The following is a 22629-nucleotide window of genomic DNA, read 5'->3' on the forward strand; positions in this document are numbered from 1 at the left end:
AAAGTGGTCATAATAAAAAATCAAAAAATAATAGATGTTGGTCTGGATGTGGGGAAAAGGGAACACTTTTACACCATTGGTGGGAATGTAAACTCATACAACCACTATGGAAAACAGTGTGGAGATTCCTTATAGAACTAAAAGTAGATCTACCATTTGATCCAGCAAACCCACTAGTAGGTATCCACTCAGAGGAAAAGAAGTCATTATACAGAAAAGATACTTGCACACACATGTTTACAACACCCCAATTTGCAATTGCAAAATATGGAACCAACCCAAATGCCCATCAATCAATGAGTGGATAAAGAAAATGTTAAACACACACATACACATGCACACACCATGGAATACTACTCAACCATAAAAGGAACACAATAATGGCGTTCACAGCAACTTGGATGGAATTGGATACTATTATTTTAAGTAAGTAACTCAGGAATGGAAAACCAAACATTGTATGTTCTCACATATGTGGGAGCTAAGCTATGAGGAAGCAAAGGCATAAGAATAACACATGGGACTTGGGGACTGGGGGGAAAGGGTGGGGGGTAGCAAGGGTTAAAAGATTACACACTGGGTACAATGTACACTGTTTGGGTGATGGGTGCACCAAAATCTCGGAAATCACCACTAAAGAACTTATTCATGTAACAAAACACCACCTGTTCCCCCAAAAACATATTGAAATAGAAAAATTAAAAAAAAAATAGTCCTCTCTCTGTGATCAGTGGTTTGAGTGAGGACAGGAAAGGAGAGGTATCAGGTATCAGGGCCATATATGTATACACATGAATCTGTGTGTGCTCATGTCACAGAAAAGAAGTGCAAATAAAACATAAGATTAACAAATAATAAAAATTAAAAATAAAATAAGTAGGAATATCATATTCACAGGATAAAATAAGAACTTTCAATAGTTAGCAGGTAATTAAAAGCCATAAGAAGTAACATGGCAGATACAAAAACATGAAATAGAAATTTCAGGATAAAAATGGCAACTGTAATTAATAGTGCAACAGCAAATTAGATATAGCTAAAGAGAAAATTAGTTAATTGGAAGGTAGATTAGAAGAAACTATTCAGAATAAAGCATGGAAAATAGACAAAATGAAAATACAGAAGAGAGTATAGAGATATGAAAGATAGAGTAGGGTCTAACATACATTTAATTGGAATTCCAGAAGGTGAGGAGAGAATGAGGGAGAATCAATATTTTAGAAGAATGGCTGAGAAGTTTCAAAACTGATTAAAGATACCTATCCACAGATTCAGGACTCTTAAAGGAATCCCTATCAGGACAAATAATAGGAACCCATCATTAAGACACAGCAGATTGAAGCTAAACAAAATCAAAGACAAAGAGAAAACTTTTACATGCAGCCAGAGGAATAAGATAGGTTATCTACAAAAGAGCTACAGTAAAGACTGGCAACTGACTTTTTAATGATGACAGTGGAAGATGGAATAATATATTTAGTGTACTGAAATGACCACCCAGCAAAAGCACCCTTCAACAATGAAGGCAAAAGCATGACATTTTCAGACAAAAACTGAGAGAGTTTACTACCAATAGACCATCATCAAAAGAAATCCCAAAGGATGTATGGTCAGTTAGGAAAATTACCCCAGATGGAATGTTAGAGATGTAAGAAAGAATGAATAGTGAAGAAAGTGGTAAATCTGTGAGTAGATTAACTAAACATTTGGCTGTAAAACAGTAATAATACTTCGAGGCACTTGAAAATATAAAGAGACTTGAAATATACAAGAAATGTAGCATACAAGTTGGAGGTGGTGATGATGGTGGTTAGTGGAGTTAAAATATTGTAATCTTGTCTTGTTTTAAAGGAGAAAAGCATCAAGAAAGAAAGAAAAAGATAATTCTTGGCTGTGCAGGACTCTCGTAATCATTGTACAGCAATTAGTATTCCTGCCTTCTTTCCACTAAATGTAAGTAGCACCCATGTCCTCCCATCACCACGGTTACCAAAAACACCCTCATTAATTTTCAATATGTCCCTGGGGCCAGTGCTGCTTTTGTCAAGAACTGCTTTTGTAAGTTCTACAATCCTCAGGCTCCATGATTAAAATTCATGGAACAGCAAACACTTAGAAGTCTAGCAACTAAATGATTGTCTCTTTTTACCTAGAGGTGTTGCTTTTAAATTGGAAAATGTATCCCTGATTATTTTCATTCATTCATTCATTCATTCATTCATTCATTCATTCATTCAAGAAATATATATTGAATGCCTATTATTATCAGGCAAACTCTTAAGTCAGTAGACCGAAATTTGAGTTTTTGTTTGTTTGAGACAAGATCTTGCTCTGTCATACAGGCTGGAGTGCAGTAGCACAGTCTTGACTTACTGCAACCTCCTCCTCCCAGGCTCAAGCAATCCTCCCACCTCAGCCTCCCCAGTAGCTGGGACTACAGGTGCTCACCATCACACCTAGCTAAATTTTTAGTTTATTTTGTAGAGATGAGGTTTTGCCATGTTGCTCAGGCTAGTCTTGAACTCCTGGGCTCAAGCAATCCACCTGCCTTGGCCTCCCAAAGTTCTGGGATTACTGGTATGAGCTACCATGCCCAGCCAAATTCAGATTTTACTTCTGCTACTTATTGGTCGAATGAGTCATGTGACCCAAGGAGTTTCTCTTGTTGACCCAAGTTTTTCTTGGTGTAAAATGGGTTTCATAATAATACCTAACCTTATCTAACTTACAGAATCACTGCTAAAGTTGACTAAGATGCAGGGCATTTAAAAGTGAACAGAAAAGCATATCACATCTGCAAAACATAGATAAGCTAAGTACATAATACATGTTAGTTTTTATTATGTGTACTCTTGTGGTGGCTAAAAGATGCCACATTAATCAGGACCAACTATATGCCATGTTACTATAGCTGTGGCATGCTACTCGTTGCAGATGAGAAAGCAGAAATAACAGAAAGGTTAAGTTGCTTACTTAAGGCCAGCTAGCCAGTAAGTGGGAGGAAAGAGCATCTGAACATATATTTGTTTGAAACTCTTGTTTTAACTTATCCACCTTTTGAAGAGTGTGGTTGACTCTCTCTCTCTCTATGTGTGTGTGTGTGTGTAGCATTGATTCATTTATTCAACAATTATTTACACCTATTATGCACCAGGCTGTTTTAAGTTCTGGGGATATTGCAGTGAACAGAACACCAAAATCCCTTCCTTCCTCTCTTCCTTCCCTTTCATTCTCCCTTCTGTTGCAGCCTCCTCCCTCTACCCTCTCCACCTCTTTTTCCTTTCTCTCCTCTTTCCCTCCCTCTGTTTCCCTCCACCACTCCCCCACCTCTTTCCTTCATTCCCTTCTTTCTCTGCTCCCCAACCCCACTCTGCTCCCAGTAGAGACAGGATCTGCCAGGCCTGGTAGGAGGGCCATACATTTTGGTACCAGTGCTTGACTAGGCGGATGAGGCTCTTGAGCTTGGTGGGGCGCTGCTTCAGGAAGTCTCTCTGTAGTTCTGTGAAGCAGGTGGAGAACTCGCCCTCTTTCTGCAGGGAGACGCACTCCTTGATGAGCTCGACATAGATTTGGGGCTGAGGTTTATAGCTGTCAGTCAACTGACCTGTTCAGGCAAAACCCACAATTTAGGTGTCAGCTCTTCTCAGAAGTTCCTTCAGTCACTCCGAGGGGACAATCCCCCTTGCCATGGGATTTGATTGGAAAGTGCAACAAACCCAGGATTGGGAAGCCTGAGGTCTATTCCCGATCCTCCCTCCTGCCCTCTCCACTGCCATCACTCCATCCAAGCCACCACATCACTCGCTGGAACTATGGCAGCAACCTCTTTACAGGTTCCCCCACAGCCTGTTCTCAACCTGGCACCTAGAGAGAACTTTTAAAATCTGATCATGCTGCTTCCTGCATCCCACAACATCTGGAATTTTAAAACCCAAAGTCCTCATGGTGGCCAATGATGTCTAGTGTGATCTGGTCTCTGGAACCTCTCCCACCTCACCTCCTCTCTTGCTTCCTTTGCCCACTTTCTACTTCTCTGACTTTCTCTCTTCTTCAAATGTGCCACGGTCACTGCTGCTGCAGGGCCTCTGTACTTGCCGTTCCTCTTCCCAGAACCTCCAGATCTTCCCAAGGCTCACTCCTTCTCATCACTCAGGCTCAGGGAACCTCCCTCAGGATCCTGTCTAAAAAAGCCCCCTAACCCCCATGGCTGTCTATTGTTTCACCCTACTTCGTTTTTTTTTTTTTCCCTGAGATGGCGTCTCACTCTGTTGCCCAGGCTGGAGTGCAATGGCATGATCTTGGCTCATTGCAGCCTCCATCTCTTGGGTTCAAGCAATTCTCCTGCCTCAGCCTCCCAAGTAGCTACGATTACAGGCGTGCACCACCATGCCCAGCTAATTTTTGTATTTTTAGTAGAGATGAGATTTCACCATGTTGGCCAGGCTGGTCTTGAACTCCTGACCTAAAGTGATCCCCCCACTTTGGCCTCCCAAAGTGCTGAGATTACAGGTGTGAGCCAGTGTGACCAGTCTTCTCCCTCTTGTCTTTTACAACCATTGTACTCTAGCCTCCAACACAGGAGATGGCACAAATGAGAGAATCCAAAACTTTCTCATACCCTGGTGTCTTTGGAGTGTCAACCTTTTTTTTTATGGCTGCCCTAGGACTAAAGGAAACTGTGACAGTACCTTTAATTAAGTACTAATTACTTGATAATTAATCACTAATTATTATTTAATGACCAACTATTAATTAGTAGCCACTAATCAGTAAGTTCAAACAATTTAATAGTAGCTGTTTGTTTGGCTTGTGGCAGACGTCATTGCATTTCCCTCAACAAATTAAAATCTGAACGATTCCGTATCCCTCTCTGAGTTCACTGTGGTGTTCTGAGGCACCTTCGTATATAGCTGGGAAATTCATAGTTTTGATTGACTGACTGATTGAGACAGGGTCTTGCTCTTGCTCTGTGCCCAGGATGGAGTGCAGTGGCACATTCATGGCTCACTGACACCTTGAACCCTTGGCTGTCCTCATGTGATCGTTCAGTTTCAGCGTCCTGAATAGCTGCGACCACAGGCATGTACCACCACACTTGGCTAATGTTTTAAAATTTTTAGTAGAGATGAGGTTTCACTTTGTTGCCCAGGCTGGTCTTGAGCTCCTGGGGTCAAGCGACCCTCCCACCTCAACCTCCCAAAGTGTTGGAATTATAAGCATGAGCCACCACACTTGACTGGAAGTTCCTATTTTTGAACACCTATTATTCATCAGAGCTGACTGTAGATGATCATTTATCGCTTAAAATAATGATATGATATAGGCAGTGTGGTTTTACCAATTCTCCTGATGTGGCGAGGGAGCCTCTGAGAGGTTACACTTCCTGTCCAAATGTTCCTGCAGATTATAAATATCTATCTCCCAACGTGCTGCATACAAGTTTGATGAGATCTCATGTTAGGACAAAGATGAAAGTAACATGAACTTTAAGCCACATCTTTGCTGCCTGATTTTAGAAAGATAAAATTCACACATTTTGCCATAAACAGAACCAGTAAGCCTTGCAGATGTTCTGTAAGAAATGTCTTTGTCCTCACATTATGCCAATTTGCTGTTTAGTGTCTCTCCTGTGATAGATCATGACCACATTCATTCTTGCCCTGGAAGAGATTCTAAGGTCTCCTCCCACCCTGCTTTAGAGGGATGCCCTGTTGGGGCAAAAAGCCCTCAAGCTGTGGGAGATTTCTGCTCAGAAATGGGAAGAGGGAGAAAAAGAAGCTGGGAGCTCTCACCCAGGGCATCAAAGGCAGGCAGCACATCGAACTCCACCCCCTCCCCGAGCTGGGGCGAACTCAGCACGAAGCTGAGCGCGCGGGGATTGTCCCGGCGTGGAGCCTGGACCTCAAACTTCACGGAAAACACCGTCTCTCTTTGACAGGCTTCCAGCTGTTTCCTAATTTCCTGGATGAACTCTCCCCGGCGATTTAACTGATCCTGAAAAGTCGTGAGAGGACTGAGGAAGACAACCAGGTCAGCGTCAGATCGGCCTCTGAGGGAGGTGCCTTTGCCAGAGGAGCCACCCTGAAAAAGAAGACAAGAATAATACCTGACATTAGTGCGGCAAACCTCCCTAAATAAAATGACAGGAGCAATCACTAACATAATGGAGCATTAGCCACTGTTCTGAAGGCATCACATGTCTTAAACTCCTATGATGCTCGCAATGATGCTATGATTTGGGTGCCATTATCATTAGTCCCCATTTTACAGATGGGAAAATGGATTCTCAGTGAGATAATATATCAGCCCCATCACCCAGCTAGTAGGTGGCAGATACAATTCAAACCTGGGGGCCTTCTTCCAGGATCTGTGTTCTTTTCCCATTGTCCTTTACTATGCCCAAGACTAGCTTATGCTGGATGGTTTACACTTACTATTTTACTTAATCTGCACGGCCCTGTGAGGTATTGAGGGGAAGAAGGGGAAAAATCAATTAGGTAAACGGTCAAGGCTGGGCTCTGGAGGAGCGGCCTGCCTGAAACTGGCGCAGGGAGTGGGGCTTACCTGAAACAAATCCACAGTTATACGCACAAGAGAAGTGGCGCTTTGTGCTTGCCTAGAGACATACCCACAGCTGCATAAGGTAAGGGGAGTTGCACAGCTTTACTGATAACAAGTTTCTCAAACAGTTACAGGGAGGAGAGCAGTTTCTTGTAAAAGTTTTTTGCATTCATCTGCAATCTGGCAATCCACTCAGACTTCCCTCTCCACAGCACAGAGAGCTTTCTTCTTTTGCTTACTGAACTTTTGCTCCAAGCTCACCTTTGTGTCCATGTTCCTTAATTTTCTTGGATGCAGGACAAAGAACCTTGGGTACTAATTCAGACAATGAGAAGCTGCTACATTAAGGTGCATTGGCAAGACTGCAACAGTATGGGGGATTATGGCTGAGGAAACTGGGACACAGAGTAGTTAAGTGACTCGCTCAAGGTCTTGCAGCCAGCAGGTGCTATTTGTTTTCAAAACATATGATTCTTCACTGCAGAAATGGTGAGCCCCTAGCCTGGCCACTAATTAGCCAGTTGTTTACCAGAGCTGGGCTTCAGTTTCCCTTTTTCTGAAATAGGCATGGCCTAGGACAGTGGTTCATAAACTTTAGCGGGAAGGTCGGGGGAGGGTCACTTGTTAATAATAGGGATGTAGCATTTCACCCCAGAATCTATTTTATCATACTGTGTGGATAAATAAGAAACCACCAGCCCAGAAGATCTCAGCTGTCTGTACTCACATTTGCACCCTGGGTTCTAGGTTTCTCTCTCTCTCTCTCTACTGTCCTGTCTCTCTCTCTTAATCTCTTTCTGTCTCCTGCATTCTCATCCTCGAAAGCTCTTGTGCGTTCAGCCACCCTCCGCCTCGCCAGGCAGCCTGCGACCTCACACTTTTTTGTTTTTTTAAACCCCCCCCCCCCACATCTGGCACACGTACAGGGTAGGAGCTACCTCGGAAGCACCTTTCCTTCAGGAACCCACAGATGATGTCAATGGCATGGTTGATTTGCGTGCGAAAACGCCTGTCTGGCAAGAGATAGTCTTCAATGAACTTGTCCAGAGATTTGGCTGGGGTACTTCTGAGATCCATCATCGACAGGAGAGACAGTGGCAACAGAACTGGCTCCCAGACCTGTTCACTTTTATCTCTTCTGCTGACTGAGCCTGGGCTGCTGTGGTTTTGTTTCCTTGGAAGGGAGGAGCTGTCTTTTCATTTTCCTTTTGCAAATCAGACACTCCCCTGATCCCAGTGCTGAATTTCATCTGCTTGCTTTCTGCTTCCTGAAACTTACCCTTTGTCCTTAAACCAGCAACTAGCAGCCCAGCCTTTCTCTGAACTCTATTCTGGAAATGCATTTTAACCCTCGGCCAACATAAATCATATTTAACAGATTTTGTGTTTCCTTCTTTATTTTTTTTTTTTTGTTGTTGATGAAATCATTTCACAGTTGTCTGTGGTATTTTTCAGCAGTACACGCCCATTGCAAAAAGAAAAAAGTCAGAGAAATCAGGAAGTGGAAGGATCATCTATGATTCTAAAACTACAAAATTGCCTCTATAAACATTTTGATATAGAGCTTTCGAGATTTTTTTTAATGTTAACACACACACAAACACAGGTCTCTTTTCTTTTTCTTAAGAATGGTATTATACTATGCTTTTTTCCTTTTCAATTAGTAGATTTTTACTTTATTATCTTTTGGAGACAGGATCTTGCTTTGTTACCCAGGCTGGAGTGCAGGGGCATGATCATGACTCACTGCAACCTCAACCTCCTGGATTCAAGCGATCCTCCTGCCTCAGCCTCCTGAATACCTGGGACTACAAGCATGCGTTACTGCACCCAGCTCATTTTTTATTTTTTGTAGAGATAAGGTCTTGGTATGTTGCCCAGGTTGGATTTTGTTTCTCACAGCAGTTTTAGGCTTACAGAAAAATCGAGCTGAATGTGCAGAGAGTTCCGTAAGAGCTCTCTCCTTCTGCCAATAAGTTCCTCTATTACTAACAGTGTGTGATACATTTGTTACAATTGATGAATTGATCTTAATACATCATAATTAACAAAAGTCCATTTACATTAAGGTTCACTCTTGTGTCCTGCAGTTCTGTGGGTTTTGCCAAACATAACAGGTATCCACCATTATAGCATCATGCAGGATAGTTCTGAGATAGGAGGTGGGACTCAGCTTCAGAGGTGGGGCTTGACTCAGGGCTGGATTGAAGACTGGCTGGCATGAGCACCAGCACCATGAACAGTTTCCTCATTCCCTGGCAATGACCCAGAAGTTACCACCCTTCTTCTAGAAATTTCTGAATAACGTGCCTTTACTTTGAATGTATTTAAGAGTGGGTATGAATGTGACTGTAGAACTGCCCTGAGCTGCTGCTCTCCAAGCACTGCCTATGGGGTGGTCCTGCTCTGCAGGGACAGTCACGGAGCTATAACCCTGCTGCCTCAATAAACCTTTTTCTTCCTCCTCTAGCTCACCCTTGAATTCTTTCCTGGACAAAGCCAAGAACCTTCCCGTACGATGTCCCAATTTTGGGGCTCCCCTGCCCTGCAACAGTTTAACTACCTTAAAACCCCCCTGTGCCTCACCTGTTCATCCCTCTCTGAATTAGATCTCTCTTCTCCTAATATATGCATTCAACGCTATAAATTTCCCTCTAAACACTACTTTTACTACATCCCACACTTTTTGATAGGCTGCTTTTTCATTTTAATTTAATTCAAAATATGTTTGTTTATTTTGTTGAGACGTGGTTTCACGCTGTTTCCCAGGCTGGGGTGCAGTGGCACAATCTTAGCTCACCACAGCCTTGACCTCCCGGGTTCAGGCGATTCTCCCACCTCAGCCTCCCAAGTAGCTGGGACTACAGGTGCGTGGCACCATGCCTGGCTAATTTTTGTATTTTTTGTAGAGACGGGGTTTCAGCATGTGGCCCAATCTGGTTTCAAACTCCTGGGCTCAAGCGATCTGTCTGCCTCAGCCTCCCAAAGTGCTGGGATTATAGGCGTGAGCCACTGAGCCTGGCCCAAAATATTTCAAAACCTCTCTTGAGACTTCTTCCTTGCCCCAGGTGTTATTTAGAGGTGTGTTCTTTAATCTCCAGATATTGTGGAATTTTCCAGCTATCTTTCTTTCATGGGCTTCTTTTTTAATTCCATTGTAGTTAAGAGCATGCTTTGAATGACATATCTCTGTTGACATTTGTTACAGTGTGTTTTCTAACCCAGAACATGATCTATCTTGGTGAATGTTCTGTGTGAGTTTGAGAAGAATGTGTTTCCTGTTTTTGTTGGATTAAATATTTTGTAAATGCCAACTATCTTTCTTACAACCCCTTAACCTCTTAACCAGATTATTCATGAATTGACACACTCCACTCCTACTGTATAAGATGTTGACTTTGGCCTAAGACTAAATGTCACCTTGGGGGTGGGGTGCTGTCTTTGCAATACTCACTTCATTTACCAGTTGAAGATTCTTGCTGCACTCTATGCAAAAGTTAGGCCAAGTATGATAAAGCAAACCAGTCACACCATGATTCACCTTTAGTAAAAATGGGAAACTGGAGAAACATTATGTTTCAAAAACTATAGTGCACCTGTTGTTACATTCTAGTCTTGCCTAATGTTTTCAATTTTTATTATTTTCTATAGTTTGGACTGAATTCTAATTTTTCTTGGCTACAAGTCTCCAAAATAACGTTTTAAATTTTTTCCTTCTTTTTTCCCCATTTTCCCTAATTTGGACTCACTGAAAACTAAGTTGTGCTTTTATAAAGCCCTGCAAACTGGAGCTAGACAACTTAAACCTCAGAAAAAAATAACAACATATTTACAGACAGAAGCTACTTTCATACCTATTTGCTGATGTGTGAACTTCGAAGTACTCTGGCCTATATCTTGATTTTCCAGGATTGTTCTTTTGTGTGTTGTTGCTGTTTTCCCTTCCTCCTCCTATTTTCTCTTCATAGGACATGAGACTTTACAACCTTCTAAAAATGAGCTTTCCTAATAACTCCGGACCTACCCCTGTAGCAATAAACCATCTTAGCCAAGTTTCATCCTCAGATGAAACCTGATACTAGGGACTCATTTTCTTCTAAAATGCTTTCTCTGAAATATTTTTAAAAACAAAAGGGAGGAAACGTGAGAGGAAAATATCTTGGGGCCCCAAAATCACTCAGCTAAAGGGAAAAATCAAGCTGGGAACTGCTCAGGGCAAACCTGCCTCCTGTTCTATTCAAAGTCACCCCTCTGCTCACTGACATAAATGCATTTTGGATTGCCCCCTTCAGAGAGGCTAATCAGAAACTCAAAAGAAACTCAAAAGAATGCAACAATTTGTGTCTTATATACCTTGGAATCCCACTCCCCGCTTTGAGTTGCGCTGCCTTTCCAGATCAAACCAGTGTTCATCTTACATGTGTTGATTAATGTCTTATGTCTCCCTAAAATGTACAAAACCAAACTGTGCTCTGACCACCTTGGGCACGTGTCATCAGGGCCTCCTGAGGCTCTGTTATGGGTGTGCGTCCTCAACTTTGGCAAAATAAACTTTCTAAATTAACTGGAAAAAAAAAAAAGATTCTAGCCAGAAGCAGTGACTCAGGCCTGTAATCCCAGCACTTTAGGAGGTGGAGGCAGGAGGCTCACTTGAGCTCAGGAGTTTGAGACCAGCTTAGGCAACATAACTAGATGCTGTCTCTAAGTAAATAAATAAATAAGACTTTGTTTGCTCCCATAGTGAAACCCTGTCTCTAAATAAATAAATAAAATTTTGTTTGCTCCATAATGTCCTCATGGCAATTGCAGTTGTCAAATATTTTTGATTAAAAAAAAAATATATATATATATCTATACACACACACACACACACACAGATGAGTGGAAGAGAGAGCTGTCCTTAGGAAACCAACATCGAATTTTTTGGAAAGATGCAATAAAGGCAAGCATTGCATAGAATTAGCTAAGAGTGACATGATCCCATAGAAGACTGAGAAAATAAGTTGGAACAAATCCACTTATGTCCAGGATTATGCCCTCATGCCTTTGCAGGTGGCTTTAAATTATTGTTTCCTTTAAAAAAACAGAAACAGGAAACTATAGACCACTCATTCTTTTGCTTTGAGAGAAAGATAGGGCGGGACTCCAGTCAGTGGGCCTGTCCTCGGCAAAAAGGTCTTGGTCTTCGGCTAATGATTAGGAAACAAAGGCACATTTGTGGGGTGTAACAATTAACATAGAGAATCATGATGCTCTAATGTCTACCCGTGTAGTCAGAGAACAAAAAGGGAAAGTGACTTATTCAAGGTCACACAGCAGATATGGATAAGAGCCAAGCAAAAGATACCTCTTTTTTTTTTTTTTTTTTGACAAAGTCTCGCTCTTTTGCCCAGGCTGGAGTGCAGTGGCACAGTCTCGGCTCACTGCAACTTCCGCCTCCTGGGATCAAGCAATTCTCCTCCCTCAGCCTCCCGAGTAGCTGGGATTACAGGTGCCTGCCACCACGCCCAGCTAATTTTTTATATTTTTAGTAGAGACAGGGTTTCACCATGTTGGCCAGGCTGGTCTTGAACTCCTGACCTTGTGATCCACCCACTTCGGCCTCCCAAAGTGCTGGAATTACAGGCATGAGTCACTGCACCCAGCCAAAAGATACCTCTTATATGCATACTTTTGCTTTCACAGTGCTCTTTTTTAAAAAATTACTATTTTTATTTGTTTTTTGAGATGGAGTTTTGCTCTTGTTGCCTAGGCTGGTGTGCCATGGCGCGATCTCAGCTCACTGCAACCTCTGCCTCCCAGGTTCAAACGATTCTCCTGCCTCAGCCTCCCGAGTAGCAAGGATTATAGGTGCCTGCCACCATGCCTGGCTAATTTTTTGTATTTTTAGTAGAGACAGGATTTCACCATATTCGCCAGGCTGGTCTTGAACTCCTGACCTCAGGCGATCCACCCGCCTGGCCTCCCAAAGTGCTGGGATTACAGGCATGAGCCACCATGCCCAGTCAAAAATTATTTTTAATTATTATGAATACATAATAGTTGTACATATTTATGGAGTACATGCAATATTTTGGACACAGGTGTATGATGTGTCACAATCACATCAGGGTAATTGGGGTGTCCATCACCTTGAATGGCTTGCTTAACCTCGTCAAGCCAATGTCCCTGGCAGATCTGATTGAGCTGAGCAGGGGTCAGCCTGGCAGGTTTCAGAGCACTGAGTGTTTAATCCACTTGGCCGTAAGCCCAGCCGCGATTGGGCCTGCACTGCTTTCACCAGGAACTACCAGCCCTGTGACCTGCCCCTTTTCCTGGCCTCCCCTTTGTCATCCCTGATGGGAGACCAGACCTCAGCAACTTAGTCTTGCTTCTGACTCCTACTCAGAACAAACATCTCTAGCTGTTGGCTGAATTTCTGTGGGCGCCAGCAGGAAAGTCTGCCCCCATCTGTGCAGGGACCTTGGAGATCTGATTTCTGCCTCACCTGAACCTCACCCACTTTCAGCTCCAACGTACTGTGTTCAACCAACGCCAGTTCAAGAGCATTTTCCCCGTATGCAAGCTGTGCGAGGGAGCCCAAGTTTAGGGGCTGGCAAGTGGAGGTGGCACTTGTCAAGTCTCTACTATGTGCCAGGGACTCTCGATGGACTGTACCATTAACGTCTCTCAGCAACTCTTTGAAATATTTATGACTCCAGTTGAGGAAACTGATACTCAGTGAGGCTAAATGACTTGGCCAAATTCCCATAGCTAGAAAGTATCAGTCAGAATTTGAATGCTGGACTTAATTAAAATTTTGGCTGGTGTTCTTTTCAGGGCAGATGCTTTCCAATACACCATATAACCACCTACAGAGTGTTTTATTTCAGTGGAGTCAGCCAGGGGTCGGGGGTGGGAGCAGCACAATTAGCTAGATCAGGTGTACTAATATTTACGAAAACTTTCCTCCTGTGTATTCATCTCAGTCTGTTAGGCATGTCTGCATATAAATGAAGATCAACCAATTTAAGGATGGAAATTAGGCTTCTTTTTAACTGCCAGCTATGACTGACTGGTGGTGGCTCCCTGGAACACTGGGTTGAGAGTGACTCAGAGGCTGCTTGTAGGTTCTGTAGGAAAGATGCCTTATTGATTAGTGATGTCTGCCAGGAGCACAGGGAGAATGGCAAGTGTCTCCAGCTGTTCCTGCCAGGCTTGTATGGACCTAATTAGCACCTCTCTCCACCTAGTGGCAGCTAGCTAAATTGCCACCAGGAAAAACGGATCAACTTTTTGGGTAGTGGTTTTCAAAGTCATGATGAAGGTGGAAATCACAAGGCATCAACCAGGAAATACTTACTTTCTTTTTTTTTTTCTTTTTTGAGGCGGCATCTCACTCTGTCGTCCAAGCTGGAGTGCAGTGATATGATCTCAGCTCACTGCAACCTCCACCTGCCAGGTTCAAGTGATTCTCCTGCCTCAGCCTCCCAAGTACCTGGGACTATAGGTGCCTGCCACCACACCCAGCTAATTTTTGTATTTTTAGTAGAGATGGGGTTTCACCATGTTGGCCGGACTGGTCTCGAACTCTTGACCTCAGGTGATCCACCCACCTCGGCCTCCCAAAGTGCTGGGATTATAGGCATGAGCTGCCGTTCCCAGCCAGGAAATATTTTCAACTATACACCTTGTTCTCGGGGTTTAGCAGAATCTGTGGGGAGGTATGGGGAGCATGCACAGTTTGAAAAGAAGTCTCCCAAGTGAGACTAATATGCCAGCTTCTGCTTTTGAGGGCACAACAAGGAAATGGTCTCAAGGAAAAGAGAAATATCTGTGGGATCGAATTGATAGCTCCTTCTTGAAGTAACCAACATTACTGATAAATTGCTTAAGCACTTTGGGGATGGATTATAGTGTGATTAAGAATTCAAGAGGCCGGATGTGGTGGCTCACACCTGTAATACCAGAACTTTGGGTAGCCAAGGCAGGTGGATCACCTGAGGTCAGGAGTTGGAGACCAGGCTGGCCAACCTGGTGAAACCCTGTCTGTACTAAAAATAAGAAAAATTATCCAGGTGTGGTGGCACGCACCTGTAATCCCAGCTACTCGGGAGGCTGAGGCAGGAGAATCGCTTGAACCCAGGAGGTGGAGGTTGCAGTGAGCCAAGATTGCACCACTGCACTCCAGACTGGGTGACAGAGGGAGACTCAGTCAAAAAAAAAAAAAAAAAAAAAAAGAAAATTTTTTTCTGGAAAGTTAGTTACTGATTCAGTTCACCTTCAGGACTATTGAGAGTCTCCAATGAGAGACTCATTGTAGGTTGGAAGGTGCTAGAATGCAAGGGAGGCATTTGATGGTCCATGCTCATTAATCAGTGTGTTAAGGACACTGGACTCTGGGAGTCCAACAATCGAACTCCTTTCCTGGCATTGCCTTTGTGAAACATTGGACATGGCATTTTCTTCTCTGGACCTTGGTTTCTTCATCTGTCTAAAAAGCGAGTTGATTGAACTAGGTTGTGCCTGAATTTTATGTTCTCTTTTAGCTTTGGCAATTTCTGATTCTGCAACCACCTGGGACTTTTTCCAGGTCTTGTAGCAGCAGGAGGAGGATAAGGATGTTGCCTTCCTGTTTATTGGGCACCAGCAACAAGTATTCTTCTAAAAGGGTTTGGAGTCAGCCAAGTTACCTTAGGCCCACCTGCCCAAGATAAAATCCACCAGAAAGCAAACTCCTTGTGGGCAGAGAACACATCTGTCCCCAGTGGCTGGAACATAGTAGATGCTCATTAAATACTAACTATCAGAATAGCATATGTCCTGGTGGGGAGGAAGACTTTGCAGAAACCAGAAAGGAAAAATGCAGACCACTTGTTTTCCTGGATGTTCCTACTTTATTTTTGGCTACATCATCACAAAGAAAGATGCTGGGTGGTTGTGCATGCACCAGAGGACATGTGTGTATTCTAGGCAGGGAGGTGGTTACATTTGTCAGGAAGAGCGTGTCCCCAGACTAGGGGCACTGTGAGCTTGCTGCATGCTGATTCCAGCGCCTACACCAGCATCAGGCTTGGGCGACACAGCCAGCATGCTGTCTCCTAAGGGGAAACAGGGGAAGGGAGGTGGGCTAAGAGTAGGTGCCACCAGGGACTAATGGGGAAAGATAGGGTCAAAAGGAAAGGTGGTGGCCAGGAAGCTGTTGGCCACTTTGGGGAAGGTAAAGAGCTCGATGTTTAGAAAATGGTTATTCAAGGCAAGAAATGAGTCCTCCCATGAATTGTGTAGGGAGCTGAGGGTGGAGGGCGTTGAAAAGTTAAGAGAGGTGATTTGGGGGAAAGTGAGAGTTTCAGTGTCTGTCTGATGCTTCTGTAGAGAATGTCAGGGGTCTGGGATGACTGGGGGTGCTTTTCATGAGGGAAAACCTCATTGAAATTGGGAAAATCAAACCTTTCTCTCAGGGCACCGAAGATTGCCTGACCTCAACCTCAAGTGTGTAATGTTTGCCCACATTGCGTTTTCCTCCTTTTTAAAATATTTTTTTTTTTATGGGAAGAAAGTGAAAGATTGATGATGAGCCCAAAGCCTTTGGCATCAAGACTGTCTCTCTCCATTGTTCCATAACCATGATGTTATTTGATTCTCCCAGGAAGCTTAGTAAAGAGAGTGAGGGACACAGAGAGACAGACAGAGAGAGACAGAGAGACTGAGGGGGGTGGTTCTGAGTGAGAGACGGGATGCAAGAGAGTCAATGAAACAGAGTCAAAGGGCACTGGGGAGGAGGGTAGCCTGTTCATTTACCTAAGAGCAGAGAAAGGCTGGAGGCTTTGGATGAGGCTCCCTCAGACCCATAGCCCTGGTCTTCTAAATGCCTTCTGTGCCCACCCAGGGAGCCCACGGAGAGCCCGTCTATGGGGCATCTACACAGCTCGAGGGATGCTGCCACGCACCCAGGGCAGTGCCAGCCACTGGCCCGAGCCCTGGGAATGTCTGGCTCTGCCAACAGGAGAAGTGGGTCACTTAAGAAGTGTGGGCCCAAGTGAAATCTCAGATTTGGGCCAGTTTCTCAGTTTCCTGGTCAGGCTGGTGAGAGGAAGGAGGTGAGGCTGGGTTAACATACACTTTTTTGCTGCTGTTTTTGCGGTGTTACTGCTTTAGAGAGAGAGAAAGGCAAAGGGGAGAAAGGCAGGGAGAGAAAGGAGAAGGGAGAGGCTGAGAAAGAGAGAATCTACTATGATGAAAGGGAAAGAAGAGGGAGGAGGAGAAAAGGCAACAGAGGAAGGGTTTTTTGTTGTCGTTTGTTTTTGTTTTGCTAGGAAGCACACAGGTGACATTCGGAAAGAGGAGAGCGTCCAAGCCCCTTGGTGAATTCTGTGCATTTGCATCTTGGTGCACTTGGAGCAGGGAGGGTGTGTTCCCGAACACAGCAGTCTGTTTTCCTGGCAATCAGGGTGTGCATCTCAGGGGGCAGTGGGAGCCTGGAGCCTCTATTTCTGCCCCAGTGCTTGTCCTCACAGCATTGTCCGGGTCTGCTGACAACTGAGAGTATACGGAGACACGACACAGGGAATGAAAGGGAGGGTGTGTGTGTGTGTGTGTGTGTGTGTGTGTGTGTGTGTGTGTGTTCAAGGCTAGGAGGGTCTAAAAACAGTTCTAAATGATGAAGAACCTTTGTAATTTACCCAAACTGAGAGGTTATTAAATGATCAACCTCTTTGTAAACATCTCCCCAACCCCATCCCCATTGCTCCATCCCAGGGACCAGAGAAGGGCTATATTCAGAGCCCACATCCCAGCATCAGGGAGGAGGGAGTCTTTGGCAGCAGTGCCCAACATGACGGGGGCTCAAAGGCAGGCTCAGGGAGATCAGCAGGGTATGGGGGGAGGTAGGCATAGAGAAGAGAGATCAGGGTGCGGTGGGCAGCTGAGGCAGGCTGGGGGGGACCCGGGACATGGAGTTGGGGACCTGGGCACTAGCCTAATCACTTGACACGTGGTTCTCATTCTGTAGCTGGTGCCAGCGCTCTATCTTCTTGTCTTTATTTTTCAGACACTCGTACCAGTGTTTTAAGCGCTCTCCCTTAGCAGAGATCCCCAGCTGGCAGCCTCCTGGAGGATAAATGGGAAGATAGGAGCAGGTGGTCAGAATAGAGGTCATTCTAGACCCAAATGTGTAGTTGGGGGAAAAAACTGCACCAAGCAGTGACCCCCAGCAACTTGGGATCCATACTCTACGGAGAGCTGTTGTTGTTGTTATTATTACTACTGGCCTTCTCTGCCTCAAGAACCTGCAATGGCTCCCTACTGTTCCACCAAGTCATAATTTCACTGTCTATTTTAAAGACTTTTACAAATCACCCTTCTACTCACTGAAACTTATCTCCCACTGCATCTGGGAACTCATCGTCTATTTCCAAAGAGTTTCATCATCCTGCTCAATCCTGTCTTTACCCCTTAGCTGAGGTTCTGTCCCTTGCCTGGAGTCCCCACCCCCTGCTTCATCTTTAATTGATTTTCTTCCTCATGATTCAGAGAGGAACTAAAAAATTAAAAATTTTACCCTGGACATGCAAATAAATTAAGAATTCTTTTGCAGCCTCCTTTCTGCAGAGAACGCACATCTCTCCTATGATTTAATTACCCCACTGGATGTGATTTGTTCAACAAATAATCAAGTTTTGTAAGCCCTTTCATGTAAAGACATCCCCAACTTGGACCAAAGTCAGGACCATGGGTCTCAAATTAGCATTTGAACAATGTGGTTGCCAAAAGAAAAGCAGTGACCTCAGCTCTCTGTAGCCCTGGATAAGGCTCTCCTGTTCTTGGGAGGACAGAAGAGGGCATTTTCTCTGGAGTTAGGAACACTCACCGATGTAATCATTGGACTTGCCGATGTCATAGTCCCAGACCGAGATGTCCAGTGACTTCTTTGCCAGGTCACTGTGTTTGATGTCATAGAAAAACTCCTGGATGCAACAGAGGAAGACATGTGAGTAAGAGCTCTCTGAACCCACAGCATTGGGAGGTAAGAGGCGGGGTCCTGGAGTCATGGGCCAAGGAGAGGAGCTTGAGCTGGCATTCTGGGAGCAGGGAGGTCTTCCTGCTCCGATCCTCTGCCCAGGTCCAGTGATTCCCTTCCAACAAACACTCTATGTCACAAAGCACCGTCATCCTCTTTTCAGTGAATTCGCTGCTAGACATTGGGAAGGCTGGTGAGGTTTTTCTAATAGAGCTCAAGTTTCCTTGTAGGTAAATGGCCATGAACTCAGTCCTTCTCCTCTCGTAGCTTCTGAAGGGGCATCCCCTTTTTTATTGCTTAGGGATTAAAAGTAGTTGAAGTGGCCAGGCACAGTGGCTCACACCTATAATCCCAGCACTTTGGGAGGCCGAGGTGGTGGATCATTTGAGGTCAGGAGTTCGAGACCAGCCTGACCAACATGGTGAAACCTCATCTCTACTAAAAATATGAAAATTAGCCAGGCATGATGGTGGACACTTGTAATTGCAGCTATTTGGGAAGCTGAGGCAGGAGAATCACTTGAACCAGGGAGGTGGAGGTTGCAGTGAGCCGAGATCATGCCACTGCACTCCAGCCTGGGCCACGGAGCAAGACTCTGTCTCAAAAATAAATAAATAAATAAACAAACAAATAAATAAATAAATAAAGTTGAAGTGGACTGAGTATATATGTTCCCAGACAATCTGATTTTTTAAAAATATCTTTTCTGCCAGCTGGGCGCGGTGGCTCATGCCTGTAATCCCAGCACTTTGGAAGGCCAAGACGGGCGGATCACAAGGTCAGATTGAGACCATCCTCGCTAACATAGTGAAACCCCGTCTCTACCAAAAATACAAAAAATTAGCCGGGCGTGGTGGCGCGCGCCTGTAGTCCTAGCTACTCTGGAGGCTGAGGCAGAAGAATGGTGTGAACCCAGGAGGCGGAGCTTGCAGTGAGCAGAGATTGCGCCACTGCACTCCAGCCTGGGCGACGAACAAGACTCCATCACACACACACACACACACACACACACACACACAATAGCTTTTCTGCCTAATTACAAAATTCATTTATGTTCATTGCTAAAACAAAGAAGAACCTCCCCCCACCAATTCCCTGTAACCCAACTACCCAAGAATAACCACTGTCAACATTCCCCCACATGTGTTCACAGTAATGTATAAATTTTTTGTGAATTAAGTAATGCTGAACATACAGTATTGTCACTTCCTTTTCATTTACAACTTTGGGCAAAACCAACTTAGCATGTTCTCAAATATTTTCAAATATTTTCTACATCATTGTTTTAAATGGCTCCATTTAATGGCTATGTGGCTATGTGGCTGTGTGGCTGTGTAGTTGTGTGGCTGTGTGGCTCTGTGGCTCTGTGACTATGTGGTTCTGTGGCTGTGTGACTGTGTTTTACAAAGCTCAAACTTATGGCTGTGTGGCTGTGTGGCTATGTGGCCATAACCTAAGCCCTAACAGTTGGGTATTTAAGTTATTTCCAATTTTTCACTATCATCAAAAATACCATAAAAGTCACCCTTGTAGCAGCTGGGTGTGGTGGCTTATGCGTATAATCCCAGCACTTTTGGAGGCCAAGGCTGGGTAGATCTCTTGAGGCCAGGAGTTTGAGACCAGCCTGGCAAACATAGTGAAATCCAGTCTTTACTAAAAATGCAAAAAATTAGCCAGGTGTGTGGTGCACACTTGTAATCCCAGCTACTTGGGAGTCTGAGGCAGGAGAATTGTTTGAGCTGAGATCGCACCACTGCACTCCAGCCTGGGTGACAGAGCGAGATCCTGTCTCAAAAAAAAAAAAAAAAAAAAAAAAAAAAAATCACCCTTGTAGCTATATCATCACATAGGTTTTTAAAAAAGTAACCCTTGTGGCTAAATCATTATGTATGTCTATGATGATTTACTTAGAATAGATTCTGAGAAGTGAATGTTTGAGTTTGTAACATTTTAAGATGGAGAATAGTGGCTATACTGTGATACCATTTGTGTACAATAAGAAAGCTGGTTACGCATATACTTGCTTTGTATATGTATATACATTTCAGAAATTGATAATATATTTGTTTCATAAGAAATGAAGTAAGTGCCAACAAGGCTGGGGTAGGAGGGGGACTTTAATTGGATACCCCTTTGTGCTTTCTGAATTTTGAAATATGTGACTGCACTACCTATTCTCCAAATAAGTGGAATTTAACTTTTAACATCTGACAGTTTTGAAAGTGTTTTAGCAAACTTTCCTTCAGAGGTTTGCTTTATCTCCAGTAGTGTGTGGCTTTTCCCACATGCTCACCAATGCTGAGGACCAACACTGAAAAATATTTTTGCATCAGTTTGTTATGCAATATGGTGTCTGGTCTTGATTCACGGCTAATGAGTTTATTCAGATTTCATGCTTTGTGACTTACTCAGATTCCAAGAGAGTGTAGGGCAGGACAGCTACAAATGGCTCCTTACTCAAAATCCATGATATGAGTTAGGAAATCAGGGGTTCAGCTGAAAGAGGGGCCTAGAGAGGAAGGGCTGAGCTGACTGCTCAGTGATTATTCTGAACTCTGTTTACACAGCACATTCCCCATGTGGGTGCATATGGGCATATGTTTTCTTTTCTTTTCTTTTTTTTTTAAGCAAACAATACTAAACCTACTGTGCTGTAACTTCCCTTTCCCACTTTGCAATATGTGATTAAAATCAATATTAGCCAGCTCTACTCCAACATCAGATCTCAGGAGCAGGGCAGAGAAAGGAGATTCAGTGGGTAGAACAGCACCCAGGGCTGCTCCAGGCAGGCATGGAGCATGAACATGGACTCCTTCCTGCCCTGGGCATGGAGCCAGGCTCAGGGATGTGACTCTGGGCTCAGAGCTGGTGTCTCGTGGCACTTTGAGACACTTGTCATGGCACTTCTTTGTCTTTATTTAGGTCTAGATCAGAACCATACATGTGGTTTAGATCAGAACTCATTTACTCTTCCACTCTTTCCTCCGTTCAACCCTTCATTAATTTCACAGGTATTTCTGGACCCCTAGTGTCTGACAGGCTTGTCCACAGAAAAGTTAAATCCAGATTTCACTGGATTTGGAAACTAGAGGGATGTACAGTGTCTGGAAACATAGAGGAAGCACATCTACAGGAGGTAATTCTCATGCTGAGTCCTGAAGGATGAGTAGGAGTTTTTCAGAGAGGAAGAGAGGGAGAGGACAGTCCAGGAAAAGGGAGCAGCAGGTGTGAAGAGACCTGCATGGAGGTGAGTGTCACTTGAGGAGGGGTTGTATAGATAAGGCAGGGATGGAGGTGAGTTTGAAAGGGCTTGATTGTCATGCTAAGAAATTCGAGAGCCATTGTTGAGTTATTGAAGCAAGGGGGTGACAAATTCAGATTTGTGTTTTACAAAGCTCAAACTTATGTGGTGGAGATGCCAAGCACACAGAAATGAGCCAGGAGTCTACTGCAACCGTCCAGGCCTGAAATGTCAGGGTCTGAGGCAAGACAGTAGCAGTGAGAAGGGAAAGGAAGGAGCATATTCAATGGGTGTCCAAGCAGTGGTTTCAATAGGACTTGATGCACTGGATGGACACGAGGAGTGAAGGACAGGGCATTGTCAACGGGGTGGATGGTAAAGAGCATCACTGTACTGATTTACTCCCCCGAATTTCAGTATTAGAGACTACTTGAATTGGTGAAGACATTGGAGACGAGTTAGTTCAATCTCTTCCCAAACACTGCTTTCTTCCTATGACATTCCTAATCTGTGGGCTTTTGTCTCAGGCTTGATTTCTTCCAGTGACAAGGAACTCATTCCTGCTTCTTTAGATAATTCAATCTGATCTATCACAGAAAGTGTTTTTTTTCTATGTGACTTACAACCTTCTAGTAGGAATTTGTGCCTCTCTAACACACAGCAAGTATCCCAGAGCATGATAAAGAATGGGGCAGCCTTACCTCATTGAATTCGGGATTCAAGGTTTTCTTTTTAATTTGAGTCTTGTGTTTGGCCTTCTTTCCCATGTCTGGTTTCAGCCAGCTGGGAGGAGACACAAATGCTATTATGGATGACGTTTAATGAATAA

The 22629-nt window shown here is 44.0% G+C and overlaps 2 protein-coding genes and 1 long non-coding RNA gene across 6 annotated transcripts in view; 1 reads left to right on the top strand and 2 right to left on the bottom strand.

Moving 5' to 3' along the window:
- LOC108540458 (uncharacterized) overlaps positions 1 to 6031 on the top strand; it is a 43089-nt gene extending 37058 nt beyond the window's left edge. For 2 of the 3 annotated variants that reach the window (XR_001888678.1, XR_001888679.1), the window contains exons 4-5: positions 1852 to 1953; positions 5939 to 6031. This is a non-coding gene — a long non-coding RNA (uncharacterized LOC108540458). Of the gene's footprint in view, positions 1 to 1851; positions 1954 to 4977; positions 5076 to 5938 lie in introns of those variants that run through there. The other variant, XR_001888680.1, reaches the window with a different exon arrangement.
- OAS1 (2'-5'-oligoadenylate synthetase 1) overlaps positions 1 to 7909 on the bottom strand; it is a 13980-nt gene extending 6071 nt beyond the window's left edge. Inside the window, exons 1-3 of the mRNA XM_017889532.1 lie at positions 7486 to 7909; positions 5793 to 6126; positions 3420 to 3604 (exon numbers count right to left, since the gene is read on the bottom strand). Coding sequence (XP_017745021.1) covers positions 3420 to 3604; positions 5793 to 6126; positions 7486 to 7641 — 675 coding nt within the window. The 5' untranslated portion in view covers positions 7642 to 7909. The remainder of the gene's footprint in view (positions 1 to 3419; positions 3605 to 5792; positions 6127 to 7485) is intronic.
- A 7508-nt stretch (positions 7910 to 15417) lies between these two features.
- Positions 15418 to 22629, bottom strand: part of RPH3A (rabphilin 3A) — a 118283-nt gene continuing 111071 nt past the window's right edge. For both annotated transcript variants that reach the window (XM_017889535.1, XM_017889534.1), the window contains exons 20-22: positions 22502 to 22583; positions 18410 to 18506; positions 15418 to 17649 (exon numbers count right to left, since the gene is read on the bottom strand). In XM_017889535.1, coding sequence (XP_017745024.1) covers positions 17519 to 17649; positions 18410 to 18506; positions 22502 to 22583 — 310 coding nt within the window. In that variant the 3' untranslated portion in view covers positions 15418 to 17518. The remainder of the gene's footprint in view (positions 17650 to 18409; positions 18507 to 22501; positions 22584 to 22629) is intronic.

Source organism: Rhinopithecus bieti, unplaced genomic scaffold (genome assembly GCF_001698545.2).
Source record: "Rhinopithecus bieti isolate Rb0 unplaced genomic scaffold, ASM169854v2 scaffold_19610, whole genome shotgun sequence".
NCBI classification, from domain to species: Eukaryota; Metazoa; Chordata; class Mammalia; order Primates; family Cercopithecidae; genus Rhinopithecus; species Rhinopithecus bieti.